General features: G+C 37.3%; 1 protein-coding gene across 3 annotated transcripts; it reads right to left on the bottom strand.

The window, feature by feature from the left end:
• Nucleotides 1–4,111: 4,111 nt before the first annotated feature.
• On the bottom strand, nucleotides 4,112–13,832 carry LOC140938514 (uncharacterized). 3 transcript variants are annotated; one of them, XM_073387998.1, is made up of 3 exons: nucleotides 13,695–13,832; nucleotides 6,608–6,814; nucleotides 4,112–5,220 (listed from the first exon to the last, which is right to left on the bottom strand). In XM_073387998.1, the coding sequence occupies exons 1-3, from the start codon at nucleotides 13,729–13,731 to the stop codon at nucleotides 4,424–4,426; spliced, it is 1,041 nt and encodes a 346-aa protein (XP_073244099.1). In that variant the 5' UTR covers nucleotides 13,732–13,832; the 3' UTR covers nucleotides 4,112–4,423. The 3 variants fall into 3 exon arrangements, with proteins under 3 accessions (XP_073244099.1, XP_073244100.1, XP_073244098.1); XM_073387999.1 differs by lacking the exon at nucleotides 13,695–13,832 and adding an exon at nucleotides 12,910–13,313; XM_073387997.1 differs by lacking the exon at nucleotides 13,695–13,832 and adding an exon at nucleotides 7,216–7,991.
• Nucleotides 13,833–15,328: the final 1,496 nt, after the last annotated feature.

Here is a 15,328-nt window from a genome sequence, read left to right as displayed (position 1 = left end):
CTAAATTTTAAAGATTTTGATGGTTGACGTTATTTAGTGGAAATTTAGTCAAAGAGTTTATGTAAATAGTGTCTAAATATCACTGAACTTCAGCATAAATTAATCTAAACTGTTGCGTTTTGCAGGTTGTCTTGGCCTTTCACTCAGAATCTCGAAATATGTTTAGATACAAGCAAGTTGAAAGGTCATGTAATGTCTAGAGTGTGTTTCTGAGATTATGGGGGCTGGTTTTTCCAGCCAGTTTACAGATTCTTCAGGAGCTAGAAGTCCATAAAGATCAGCTGAAATACAACTTTTCGTTGGCCAATATTATTCTTTTTCGACGGCAGACGGTTAAATTTTAGACCTATTGACGGCTGACGGGTTAAACCCATTGAGACCTTCTTTAGTAATTATATCTAGTTTTGTGGCCCACTTTATCCTCTTTCTTTCCTGTGGAATAGTGGCTGGCTAACTTTCCAAGAAAGGGGGGACTACAGTAGGTAAATAGAGAAATCACCGGTGTTTCACCGCCTCCCCCCCCCCCCCCCCCCCCCCGAAAGGTTAGTAATCAAGAGTAGGGTTTTGTTTGTAACTCTAGCAGGATTGGTCAGAATTCCTTTGTGTTCGCTTCGCAAAGATTTATCCTTCCCGAACTCCCTGCTTGACAACTTCATCGCATAAACTTGAAGCTAAATGGGTTCAGCAATAAATAATCCGCATCGTTCCATAGATGGCAAAAAAGACGACCCCACCCGTCCTAAAAGGGATAGAACACAGAAACTGTTTAGTTTCCAGTTTCCTAAATCATTTGGCCCATAAAACAAAATAAAAAAGCCGAGAAAAAACGTTTCAGTGAAAATGATCCAGAAGACTTAATTTATAAAGTTCATGTGACATAATAAATAGCGGTTAAAAATCCAGTGAGCTGCGTGGCAGTTTGAAAAGTCAAGGTAACATTCGTTAAAAAGGAAAGTATGAAAAAAGTGCCGTGTTTTATATGGCGCTATTTGTTCAAAATGCAACATAGCTGTTTTTCTAGATGAGCTGATCCTGGCTGGCGATGGGCATAGCCGACGTGGGTCAAAAACGAGTCACATTCGTTAATGATTTTATAAACGTTTTCATTTGAGGCAAAAGACAAAACGGATGAAAATATTAAGCGATTCTAATTTTGAGTTTAACAAGTTCAATGTCTTAATCGTGCGTTCGGTCCCTAAAGCATCTGAATCGATCAAATTGTATGCACATGATGTTGACTTTGATTATGAAACTGATTATGAACTGTGCGTTATAAGCTCACGATCAGTCAGACGAATCATTTCTAGATTACCAAACTTTGATTGCCCACACTTTTGTAAAAAGCTTTCGACATAACGTCATGACTTTTCATAGTCTATACATGGAGTGGTTTGAATTGCTTCCTTAACCAACGCAAGATGTCAAAACCAAAAGGATCTCAAATACAGTCCAATTCGTTAAAAATATCATGAGCCAGTTTAAATTTATATCATATACATATTTAAAACGCAAAACTAAACTTTCATGTGAGGAAAGACAACTCTTTGTTAGGGAATCATAAACGATTTCTTCAAACACAAGCACAGCGTCTATATTCCGTCATAAAGATGATAAAAAGCGTAGTGGATAATTTAGCGGAAAGCAGCGTGTTGTTGATTATGGGAGCTTTATAACGAGCAATGCTGCTGCGTCCGGAAAATACCAAAATCTACGAAAATTTATCTGAAATTCACAGACCCCGGTTTTGACGTCGTTCCGCTAAATAAACGACTACGTGCTTGCTTTACAGCGTCAATACTATATCGATTTCTTTGATTGCTGACTACGTTTTTATGCAGCAGCAGAGTTTTCAAAGCACGGCACTTTTCTATTGAAGGAACTTTGATTAAATTTTCAATCGCAGTTTTGTTTTACGTATTAATTGAAGCTTCTTTTATTCCCGTACGTCAAATAGTAAACCCTTAAATCAGTGGTGAGAAAAACCCTTTTTCCGGTATTTCATTTCAATAGAAAATTACCATACATCCGATTCTTGGAAATGAAAAGTGCTCTTTCTTCAAGAGTTCTCATTAATCGCATTGACAACCCAATAAATTGCAAATCAGTAATGTGTTTTTCTCTGTATTCATCGCAAGGGTAGCCATTGTGAAGGAAGTTATATTGTTCATGATAATTTCGCACAATAAACCTACATCCGAAATCACACAAAATGGTAGGACTGAAGCGTTGTTTGATGTTATCGATATCTGAAGTGATGCGGAAACCACTTACTTTCAATTTTTGTTTGGCGGCTTTCTGCGTAAGGTTTTTTCAAAGTTTTTGTTATTTGTTTAAGGGAGAGGTGGGTTAATTATTGTCCAAATGCAAAACAAAATAGAAACACCAACGTAAAAGACCATTTTAGATTTGTTGTGCTCGGTTAAACCGGAGGAAAACCGGCGAGTTTCTTCCAGTCACACTTTTTGTCTTTTCAGTATGAAATCGTGCGTCCGGAGTTAATTGTACAAAGACATTAGAGCTTTTTATATTTCGGACGTATATTTTCCAACAAAAACGCCTGGCAAAAAGTACTTACTTGGTTATCGATTGTAAGTGAAACCGACTAAAGGACAGTGTATATGTTCCGGAACAAGCATCAGTGACTGAATTCGCCTAATAACGGTTCACAACTAAAACGAGAAAACACACGGACAAAATGAATTTTAATATATAGTTTTGCAATATTCATCCATCAAGTGTTGGCCGAATTTTCCTTTCAGAGAATCGAGTTGTCTATATATACGCAATATGTGCAACATTCAAATACTTGCCTATAATATATATTTGAACTATTTTCCAGCACCAAGCGAATTAGTATTTACAACGGATTTCTCTCGCTAAATGTACATTAAAAGTAATTGTGGATTCTGGTCAGTTTTGTATGAAGTTTCATCTAATCTACTGTGCTTAAAGTAAATAACCAAAATTAAATACGAGTAATAAAGCAGACCGGCCGCATGAAAAAATAGGAAGATGAAAATCATTTTTCAAATAAAATCGTCTCTCCCAGGCCAAGGTTATTTTTAAAGTGATCCAGCTTTCCTGAACACTCCCTGAGTTTAATGCCACTCAAGGAAAAATAAAAAGCGGTTCTAATTCTCTCCTCGATTAACTGTCCCACTTCATAAGGTAAGTCTTTTTGTTGAGTCAACAAAATCAGTTTTTCTGGCTTGTTGATAATAAACATATCACTTTCTAGCTACTTTTCGTCGCCTTCTGAGGAATTCATGGAGGACACCTTTCAAGAACGTTGTTTTAAGCTCGAAGAATTTTTTAAGTCCATAAGAATAAACAGCCTGGCTCTTAGAGAGTGAATGTGAGCTGAAGAAGACTTTGCTAATAGGACGACTTGTTTTCAGACGGTAATCTCTTCATTCCCCAAGGACAAAACTACAAGAAATTCTTAATGGCGCTTATAATGGAAATTTCTCCTGATCATTTACTGCTGAGGAAAAGGAGGAAATGTAGAAGTACCTTTCAATTCTGGACAGCCACGGTTAAAAAAAAGGCTTGACGCGTGTTCTCTATCAATTACAAGAAAACGTTTTACCTAACGTTCGCGAATAAAAGTATTAAAATTTTCTGTTCTTATTTCAAAGCCGGGAAAATTATCACATTCATCATCATTCGAGTTTTCTAAAAATTTTCTTCTTATCCCTACAAAAAGGAAAGGAAAACCTTATAAATGATTATAAATGTCAATTATGAGTTCACTTGGTCACAGCCGACCGAAAGACAATTCGACATCAGCACGCAAAAGATCGGCGAAAGAACTGCAAGTTGTCTAAATTGTCATTGAATTGCCTCCATATTTAATATTTTTTAAATTTTGTTTGGGAGATATTAAACGATCACTGGAACGTTCGCGCTTACAGACAATACAGTAAATTTGGTTGTGGCTTCAAAGGGTGATTTCATTGCTAAATCCAACCGATATCCATTCCAGTTTGTTTATAAAGCACCAAACCTCTGAAAGAAAATAGTGCGAAGTACTTTGATATAACGTGTGGCCAATCTGCCCCGCATTTCATTCAAGTGCCAGTTTACGACATGATAATTTCCCTACGAAAACTTGAGAATACAAAATTCTTTATTCCAGTTGTTAAACAAACGATACAAGGAAGTGTTCTGAAAAGCCATGGCTTCTCTGCACAACAGTTTATTTTTTTGCATTCAATTGAAAACGATTTTCATGTATTTACAATGATGGTGGAAAAATGCTATGAGCTGTTTCTCGTCTTTGGCAAAAAGTCTTTACATGTTACATTTAAAATTTATTTATACTTGAATGAGATATTTTAATTCCGGATATACGAAATTTACAAGCATAAAAATTCGCAGTTGCTAAAAACTCGTAAAAAAAGTGTTTAGTTTGTTTTATTTTCTAAGCATCCTTAATCGACAACTGTTCCATTTCATGCGTGTACGCGTGCCGTCGAAGATCAACTTTTCGATAGAATGCACGATCGCACACTTGACAAGAAAACGGTTTGAAACCAGAGTGTTTCCGGCTGTGTGTGATGAGGTTTGACGATTGGCTAAAAGCCTTGCCACATTGCAGACACTTGTGAGGTTTTTCTCCTGTGTGAATATACGTGTGCTTTTTCATGTCCGATTTTTGATGAAATCTCTTTCCGCAGTAGTCACATGGGAAGGGCCTTGTATCCGAATGAATAAGCATGTGTGTTGAAAGCGTGGACGAGCGTTTGAACGTTTTGTTGCACTCTTTGCATTCAAACGTTCTCTCGTTGGTGTGAATGTTCTTATGTTGTTCCAGGCTCACTATGTGGCCGAATGTTTTACCACAGATGTCGCAAGCAAACGGGCGCCTTCCAGAGTGCGAGCGTCGTACGTGCACTTCCAAACCGTGTGGTGTACTAAACACCTTTTTACAGTTCAGACAATCAAACGTTTGACCATTGTATGCTTGTTCCGATTTCTTCTTTTCGTGCGTATCCGGTTGAGGTGCTGCGCGCGTGGTGGTTTTTAAAGCCTTCTCCCCATCCGTCATGCGCACAAGTGGGTTTCCAAAGAATGGAGACTGCTGCCAGAAAGGAAAAGATAGGCTTCGCTCCGTAAGGAATGGTTGGGGTGGGAAGCGTAGATAAGGGTGTATAAGAAACTGGTTGAACCCATCTGGCATGAACTGGGTAGCAAAGGGTGGAATATAAGGTCTGCCATCTGAGAGATAAGAAAAAAAATAATCTGTTAGCCTTATGGCGTTCAAACGTGATGTATAGCCCTTAAGATAAGTGTTCTGTATGGAGACGGAAAAACATTTTCTAAGAGCGCGAGTGATTTGCAACCAGGTTAGAGCAAATAAAAGTTCGAAAAGATGCTTTCATAAGAGCTACTCAAGTACTGGAAGATTAATTTTCATAAATGTTTAAAATCTTAAAAGAACCGGAAAGTTGCGCTGTTAATGAGTTTTCACTCCTTTGCATTTATAAACTGTTTGCGTTATAAATCCGAATGCTAAATTCGTTTAGAAAACGTCTTTGTTTTTTCCTTTCTACGTGAATCTTACCCAATTCAAGGGAGACGAGTGATGATTCACTTAAATTAAATCCCTTTGTAGTTACCGCTTCATTTTGTGATCAAAGATGGTGTTTTCAGCTCTGATTGAAGAAGAAAAAAAACCATCAAATTGTAACAATACCCGAAAAGTAGTGTAAAAGAAATGGCTTTGTACCACATTTCCTCGAAATAAGAGGCATAATTAAGCTCATGTGTCGATTAATCTGAACGGAAAAATAAAGCAACTACTCAAACGAATCTGTTTCCTCTTCCATTGGTAATTTCACAGGTTTCTTTCCGTTGATAGAAAGCAGAAACTCTCTCCTTCAATTTAATTTAAAAAGACAATTCAGGAGGAGGTGCTCGGCTTGGTTTGTCATTTTTAATAAACCCAACAGAGGTCCAAATATACACAATATTTGAACAATTAAACTCCAGCGAGTTAAACATACAGGCTTTGAGGTATTGTTAGGGATTTCTTCAGGTAATTACTCTTTATTTGCTTGTCACTGTCATATCTAGACTGAGGACCAACCTAAATAAAGTTCATCTTACACGCGATTGGTAATCTCATAAAATGTTCGGTGCACAAGTTTGCGCCGTTTACAGTAGTTTGTTTGCAGATTTTAAATCTTTTCTTCCACCAAGCCGTGAAAATACGCGCTATTTACACGCGTACTCTATAGGCTCCCCAAATCATTTCCTGTCAGCCTTAATACTAAGATTCGCAGGTTCTGATTTCCAAACTGAAAATTAAGACCATACCCGCAATAAGAAGAAACTCGCACTTTTAAATTTCTTCGCCGAAGAAGCTTTTCTAAGCACCATCTCCCTGCGCGCTCAAATCGTCTTTTTCACGGAAATTTCTTCTTTCTCAAACCACAAAGTATTCCGAATTTTCAACAAAAACTGCTAATGTGACACAAACATTTTTAGTCTGATTAAAGCGCGCATATCAGTAATCACAACGTGCGAAAAATAAAATCGTTTTCTTTTAACATTGCGTTTGTTCAATATCATAAAAGTACAACGAGACTAACAGTAAAATTACCATGTAAAGGAAGCGTAGCCGATTCCACAAAAGTGAAAGGGGGCCTCGAGTGATCCATTGGTCTCCAATGTAAGACAGGTTTTTGCTTTTTGGGAACTCTGTCGGGTGCACATAGGTTTTCGATGTCAAACGGACGGTTTGATGTAGCTTTAGATCCCTTTGCCTCTTGGTCTTTTCCGCGGGCCATTTGGTTTTCGTCACTTTCCTCTAGAAAACCGAATCAAAATTACAACATTTTAACTTGTGCGTATTTAAACTATCTTAACTCCAGATTAATTCAAATTAGTCTTTTTGAAACGCGAAAATCTGGCTGAGTTCAGAGTTTATTCAGTTAGCGCTGTGCTTTTGCATAGAATCTTCAATCTTCTGGAAAACTGCGCGCCATTTGATCAATCTGATTTCAGAATCGATTTATTAGAATCTCACGTTTCTGTTAATTCAGCTTTTTGAAAAGTGAACTTAAAGCAAAACTTCCACCATTTGGACTTAAACGAAATAAATCTTAATCCTGATTCCTCGGCCGAGACTAATTCAAAATCAGAAAATAATATCATTGAAATAAAGAATAGAAATCTGTCTTTAAAAGAGCAGCGATATCGGGTCCTTACCGTGCTCCCGTATTAATTCAGCATCTGGGAGATTCTCTGATTCCTCAGAAGCAGGCACCTCCACCCGCTTCTTAACCAAAAAAGATTTAGGCATCTTAGATTAATCAAAATGGGTCTGAATGAAATCTGAGTGATGTCTCGAATGAACTAACGCTTTAAGCTGGCCGTTTTACAATAAAGGCATTTTTTGGATGTCACGACTTTTTACAACTGTCATGAATAAAACCCTGCCCAGTAAATCTCCGACAGGTGAACTCCACAGTAACAAGCGCCCTGTACGCATGCGCAAAATGCAGGTGGAGGTGAAATACACTGCCATCTTAAATGAGGAGATCATTTGATTGGCTATAACCATCACTTGTCATTTCAGATTTTTCTAGCCTTATCCGGTGCTAAAAAACATGAAAATTCGTCATTAGCGATTTAATCAAACAGTTTTAATTGTTCCGTGTTTGCTCTTAGCGGGTTATCCGGTGAACTGTCTTAACCGGAGTCTGTCCGTGTTAGCCGGGTTGGGCAGGGATTGACGGTCCGATACGGCTATTTTTAACTTTGTTAACAAACAAGCATGTTTTACTTGGCATAGTATTGTGCCATGTGAAACTGATTTCCCAACAACTATTTGATCGTGTTTCGTTGCCAAGGGGGAACACTTCAACAAATCCGTTGAACTTAACATGCTAGCTTTCTGCTACTGTCACATGAATTATTTATGGCACCAATTAAGCTTTTAAAATGTTTTCTGCTGCGAATGACGCACGAGCAGGCCTCTTGGGTTGCAAAATCAACGGAAAATGTTTGTTGGCTATTTTAACGGAGCTTGTTATGTCTGCATGAGACGGGATGAAACTCTAATTACAGCAAACATGGAAGTAGGCTTATTACACCGATACGATCAGGGGCTATTAACAGGTGCATACCGGCCTGCCACGAAGAAATTTAATCAAATTAGCTACCACTATTAATGGCTTGTGCCGCAATCAAACTTATCCTTTTAAAGGTCTTGTTTCTACTCGTTGCTAGGGTGTAAGAAGTGACGATCAAATTTAGAAGTATTCAGTTACTTGGTCTAAAAATGCCGACAGGATACGTTTAGTTTACAATCATTTGTTGAGGGCCTAATTTCTTTCCAGTGCTAATAAAGCTGATAGTATCGAGTAGCAAGCCAAAATGCGGACGTTTTTGGAGTCGACTACATTTGGTTAAACTCAAGTATCACTAACAAAACGCTATTTTAAGTTTCACTGCTATCGAAAAACCGCTCTACCTCGGTCGCAATAATAATCCCTTGCAAAGAGCAAAAGAATAAACCCTTAGCTATCACAAACAAATGCAAATTAAAGAAAGCCTTCTTAAGAGCTTGTGAATTCCAAGTGTTCGATATGACACGAAGTAGCTTCGTAATTGATTTCAGATTCAGAATAGAAGAGAGTAATTCAAGACCGTCCATTAGCAAGAAATGTAAATCTCCGTCGTATTGTCTCCTCGTTCTGATTTGCTTCCTGCAAAAATGAACCGAAAAGCGCTTCCTAATGAACAAAAGAATGTTTTGGGCAAACTTTCATCGACGCACTTACGAAATTTTTTCAAAATACTTTTTGCCTGAGAAAACCGCATCAGTTGTTTCTATATTTTCCTCCCCTCTGAGTAATTCACTCCGAGGAGTCTAAATTATCATCGGAAATGAAGGTTTTCTAGATTTTTAATCAGTTCATCGCAACTAAACTGTACAGCCTTTTAATTTTAGTCTGTTGCGATTAAAGGAAGGCGCCGCCATAAATAGGACGATAATTTCTTCAGTTTCTTAATTTCGACAGAACTGGCTGACGGGTCTCCTTTAATATTTTCTTTAAACATTTGATAGCGTGGCTGTTAAACAACTGTTTCTTTCTTCCCCACTGATAATTGCAGGCTTCTTTCGAATTATTGACGAAAGACCCCCGGGGAAAATTACCTCAAAATGAAAAAAGGGGTTATTGTTCAAAATGGTCGGCGGGGTGAGCGATTCTTTGACGGAACGAATGATGAATTAATATTTGGCTAATAAGCAAAATTGTGATGGCCCAAACAATTTCTTTGCTAAAAGCACTTAAGCTACTTAACACGACTAAAAACCAAACAAGATGCAATCTAGAGTGAATAAAAAATATTCGTGTTTCATTTCTCACGTTTGTCTCGTTGCAGTAATTATGGGACTGATTTCACTACGGAACAAACATTGCAAACGGAAAAGGTGTCTTTATAGCGCACAGATAACGACCCTCATTTCACGGTTATTAATGCAAATGTGAGGAATTTAAACAATGAATAAAATATGATAAGACTAGAGTAAAATGATAACATTTCTATTTACTGTCGCGCTTCGTAATCCAGTGTTTAACCAAAACTCCCCAGAAGGCGACAAATAATCGTTAAATAATAGTCCAAACTTCTACGTGTTTAACCTCTGAAACATAACTTTTCGCGCGCGTAATCAAAATATTTTATCAGGTGAATTAGAAGTTGAATTTTTTCGCTTCGAATAAAATGTGGCACTTTTAAGGTTTCTTTTTACAATGTTATCGAGACATATTACTAAAATATGTTGTGAAAACTTTCTCTTAATAAAGAGTTTTTATAAGAATTTAGATAAAGACAAACTCTAATTTGAATGCTAGTCACACCGGCCTATAATTTCGCATGTACTGAGAATGTTTTTTATTAAAATTATACGTTAAAGCTTTGTTTCTGATAAATAAAACCTTCGTACATTAAAATCACCTTTACCTCAGGAACATTGTTTTACAATGTAAGTCCTTTTTATTTCGGTGATCGTAAGACCTTTTTTTTTACACCCGGAATATCAGTGATGCGAACCAATTTTTCCGCCAATATCTAACATTTCCTAGTGCGGGCCACTTTTAATTGCTGGAACAAGTTTATTTCTTTGCTTTGGCTAAATGGTCTTATCTTATATTTTTTATCTAAATAACCGTTCGCGTTGCTCTAAACAGAGGGATGATTAACGCAGCCTTTGTAAAATCCTAATTTAACAATCTGGATACCAGCTGCCTGTACATCAGAAAATCACCTGATCTTGAAACCGCAATAAGACATTCTTGTCCTTTAGTTTCTTTTTTTTTTTTTTTTTTTTTTTTAATAAACCACGAATGAAGCTCTCATAATCAGTTCTATTTTTGAAAAGGTGAGTTTTATCAGAGTGTAACTTGAATAATAAGAACAGTATACACAAACGAGTCCATTGCATTTATAGTGTTCCGGCAACCCTTTCGCTTGTTACGCCCCTCGAAAAACACACCAATAAATAAATAACAAAACACTTTAATAATACGGTTGCAGATCGCCTATGTTTATACATATACGTAATAAATATCCCAGTTTTTCACGTTATTTTCACCTTCAAAGATGGGGATCGCACTTTTAATACATTGGAATCGAAAGGACTGGCATCTATGCTCTGTTTTATGAGGTTTTTGATGTAACATAGGTCGAATTTTGCGAGCCCTAGTCGAAGCTCAGCGACTCTTGTCCTTGCAAGTATTGTACGAGTGGCTTCGACAGCATAAGTTTACCTCACGTCAAAATTCACTGCCCATTCTAACGGTTTAAGTCAAATCGCTGTTCGTTTGAACTGAAACTTATTGACAGCTATTCGGCGTTAATGGCTTCTTTCTTTCTGAAAAAGAAAATTTAAATAGCAGTCTCACTAAAGGATGATAAGCAAACACGCTTTCCATAATGAACTATGGATAAAAAGAAAAAAAACTCAGACGAGAACAGCGACAACGCATTTATTAAAATAACCCCCAACCGAAACGTATTTGAGTTCATTCACAATGAGTATTGAATATGCCACAGCAAGTACATTAACAAAACCATATTTTTTTCTGTACAGTCAGATATTTCAGTCGCCAGAAAATGGAAATAAAACAGTCAATAAAGACAGAATTTTTATTCAGGAAAACTAAGTACGGATCAAACTAGTTGGAAAAAGGAAAATCTTATCATCTTTGTTTTGGAGGACTATAAATCTCCTTGTAGATGGAAACAAAAGGCTAGTTGTAAAATTCGAAAATAAGAATAAATATCAACAGTATTGGCTTTCAAAGCGTGTCTTTTTCAGCTACTTTAATAAATGATATGGAAAACAGCTAAACGCTGTACCAATAACAATTCCTGTTGTTGCCTGTGGTCGGGTCGCAAGTACATTTTATTGTGTTATTTCACCTCTATTAGCGATGAAAAGTTTAAAGGAACCCAACAGAGTTACTTTGTAATGCATCCTTTTTAGACTTAAAGTTAACTGTTGGAAAACCACTTACATTGCATTGGACTCACATTTTGTCACGCAAAGTATACAGTACAGTTAAAGCGAACAAAGACCGATTTTGTTTGAAAGATGGATAATATGTCTGGGACGAACGTGCCTTGCAAACGTCGCTTCTTTGTCTCGTTACTGAAGCTTATAGTTCGTTTTCTAAAACTGGTAGAAAAAAACAAGGATAGAGATTACTTAAACTATAGATAGCTAGTCTCGGCACAAGCAATCCCTCCATATCACGCCCTACAAGACAATCAACCCGACGGCATATTCCCGTATACCTGAATAGCAGAGTCGATAGTGGATAATGGCTGCCGCAACTGACATAACCGGCCGAAGTACCTTATGAACCAGCGAAGCCACTGGTAATTCCACCTATGTAGTGGTTAGAGAATTACGACAATAGAACATAGCAGTTTGTTATACACAGAAAGATAGCCAAAAAACTAACTTAAAATAGAATAAATATACAAAAATTAAAATAAAAAATCGATTCATTCTGCGTGAGTTGTGTAACAGCTGGGAAAAAGTTTGAAAAATAAAACTGTCCGATTCGCCGAGATTAAATGCGATGAATAGCGAGCAATACACAATATTTTATAAACTGACCGTAGATCAGTAGCATGATTTATAATTTATTCTCGTTTTCCCTTCGATAGTGCTCTTCTTCCTTTCCCACTTGAAAAGCAAACTTCCTGTAAAACTCATTCATTTGCTGAAGGCAGCAGCTACAGGAGGCATACAAGGCATTGGCCACAAGGAGTAGCTTTCGGTTTCTGATCGCAGATATAGGTGCCCAAAATTAGCAACTTTGACATCCCGTTCAAAGCCTTTATAATTTCTTGAGAAAGGTTTAGTCAAGTCAGCTGCAAGCTTTTTATTAATAGAGCTTATGTTAAATTTAACACGCACGATATTAATTTTCCTGAAGCGAGACTAGCGCTGTTTGTTACATTAGTTTTTAGTCTACGCACGTATTAAAACAAGAAAAGGCAGACTTACACATCTGTGTATGAGATGAAAAATCTGCTTCAGGCATCTTTATATCAACGAATATTTTACATTAGAATACCACGCTTTTTTACTCATTTAAAAAAAATCGCCGTTTTAGCGCGACTACTGAATCATGAGTCGAGTTGTGCGCGAAAGTGAGGAAACTATAAATCGGGAGATAGCTAGGGGTTTCAAATTAGATAGAGACTGAAATCTGCTAAATAACCATGATAGATATAAAAATTCTAGATAATGCGGTTTGAGTGGCTCTTCATAGCTTAAAATTTAGAAGAAAAAAAAAGGTAAATAATACTTATAATAAATTTTAAGCAGCTAGGAATAAAAAGTAACGGAGAGATCGAAAAAGAAGTTTCACTAACCGGGCGAAAAGTGCCTGGAGCATGAGTATGTAGGCTGTCCGAAGATGCAAGAGGAAAACAGGACACAGCTATGCGTACAAATGCACAAAATACCTTTTATAGATATCACTCGGCCACAGTATTGAAAGAGTATTGAAGCGAGCAGAAGTTATTAGTAGGAAGTCTTTATGACGATAAAAATCGGTTAGGAAATATACAGTACTGAATTCATCCACAAATACTTGGCGCCGACGTGCTCAACACACTTGTAATATCTCTTGCCGGGCGCCCAAAATATCTGGCCGTTTAGTAAATATGCTTTTAACAAGGATCTTCGGGTTAAGTGAATGTTTCACGCCTGCCTCTTATTTTACAAATTACCATTAGTGATACAGGAGCAGATCACTCGCTAGATCATCGCGTACCCTTTTTTGTTCCTCTTTTAGCCTAGCCGACAGCAAAAAAAATAAATGGCTAACTAGTAAGACATGTAGCAAACGACGGACGTGCTCCCGCACCAAGGCATGCACTGCGCGCGCACTTTAATGACAGATTATTTTTCCTAGACAATCTCTTCACCACAGATTGGAAATCGCGTGCGCGCGTTTTGTTCACGCACTCAAATTAAGGCCTTTTTTTTCTCTTCAAGATGCAATTCATTTGTAAAAATTTAGGAATTTTTTGCTGTAAGAATTGAGTGTGAAATGATAGTACTTGTTTGCCTTGACTTTAAAATGACGGTTTCTTCAACCTTGCAAAAATCTTGAATAAATTCTGCGATGATCACAAAATGCCATTGTACTTACTTTCCGAGCTTGCAATCCGACGCAACAGAAGACACATGTACAAATTGCTACTTCATTCTTCTCTTTGACGAAGAAGGGAACATTAAAATTCTGAGTCGATCTGAGAAAGTCTGGAGTGTGTGCGTGGACAGGCTAGTCATGAGAGGGGGACCAAACGCGAATGAAACAGCCTATATTTACTTACGAAAATGTCTTAATCATATGAATCTCAGTTGAACAAATGTGAAGCTGAATTTTGTTTTCCTGACAAGATTTCATATCACTAAGAGGATTATGATAGCGATTGTATTTTTCGAACGATAACATTATGAGGTGTTGCAGTTTGTTTTACGATGAAAAAATTTTGCAACCTGGTCCAGACATCACTGACATGAGCAGATGCCCACGGGCGAATATTAACACTTCACGACCATAGAAAGGGTGCTGATTTAGCTGAGGAGAAAAGCCACGAAAGCCGAAAATTATCGTTCCGAAGATCAAATTTAACCGCCGCGGATCTTTACTCAAATTACCATAAATCAACATCTCACAAATAGAAACAGTTTTGCAGAAAAAAAAAAGGAAAATGAAGTATATATGACACAAATCACAAGTATGTGAAGTAAGTTTATTGCGGATTATAAATGCATAATTTTAATAGCGCCTGGAAGCCAAAGAAATGGATTTTGTGTTTGTGAAATGAATGTTGTAATTGATATGTGAAGAGCTCACCCGTTCAAGGTCGGAAATGGATTGATCACAACTGTAAATCACAAATTTCCGTCGAGACCGCGAAGAATCAAAGCTTTATTGCACCAGAGAGAATCTCCGCATAGGCCAATACAAACGTACGCGTGCGTATCTTTTACAGAATCACGCCAAAAAAACTCCTCTTATCAGCTCCGACATCGAAATCAAATATACCATGCATGTGGTCAAGATCACGATGCATTTTAACGTTGTCAGTTTAAAGTAATGTAGTACACTTCATTGGGCACTCACTCACCTGCCATTTAGAAGTCAAGTCAATATCGCGGTTCACTTTGCGTTGCGTTAAGTACCAAAGTACTGTTTTGATTTGCAAGTGTCTTAAAAGTTTTATATTTTCATAAATAAATTAGTGGCGGCAACAGGGTGGGTCAAATGGTCCAAGTTCCTCTGTTAAGTACAGAACAGACTATTAAGAAAGCAAGGCATCGGGAATTATTCTTTTCAATAAACAAGATCTTTTTAGAATGCTGTCCTTAATCACGGGCAGGGTGGACATCAAGGAAGCACGAGGGATGAACTGAATGGCGCATTAATCCACGGAAATTTCAATTGTATGCCACATTTAATAAGCTGTAGTTAACGCAGTTTTCAATCTGTTTCACTGCGTTAATTTTAATTTTGACAATTTCGCAGCAGATGCTGTCGTTATTTCGATAACAAATAACAGTAAAGTAGCTTTGATATCTCTTAGTTTCTTTTCGCTTTCTAATCACCGTAAGTGTAAGTCAACAAAATAAAGCCACTTAAAATCGAAACCATTCAGGATGCGTAATTCAAATACCATTTTGAATGGGTCTCCTTTTTCGAAACCTCAGGCCCTCTTCCACCCTAATGTTGTTGAATTTCCGCTTGGCTAATTAAGCTATTCCTGTGCGCGAGTCATC

This window comes from Porites lutea, chromosome 5 (genome assembly GCF_958299795.1).
Source record: "Porites lutea chromosome 5, jaPorLute2.1, whole genome shotgun sequence".
Lineage (NCBI taxonomy): Eukaryota > Metazoa > Cnidaria > Anthozoa > Scleractinia > Poritidae > Porites > Porites lutea.
The sequence above is the reverse complement of the archived record's forward strand: the minus strand, read 5'-3'. Positions and strand labels throughout refer to the sequence as shown.

Bases quoted from the DNA above. Each gene is read 5' to 3' on its own strand.
- LOC140938514 (XM_073387997.1), bottom strand. From the start codon at position 7,309: ATGCCTAAATCTTTTTTGGTTAAGAAGCGGGTGGAGGTGCCTGCTTCT. The intron at 6,815-7,215 runs GTAAGGACCCGA...TCGGTTTTCTAG, and splicing joins TGAATTAATACGGGAGCACG to AGGAAAGTGACGAAAACCAA. The intron at 5,221-6,607 runs GTAATTTTACTG...CTTATCTCTCAG, and splicing joins GGCTACGCTTCCTTTACATG to ATGGCAGACCTTATATTCCA.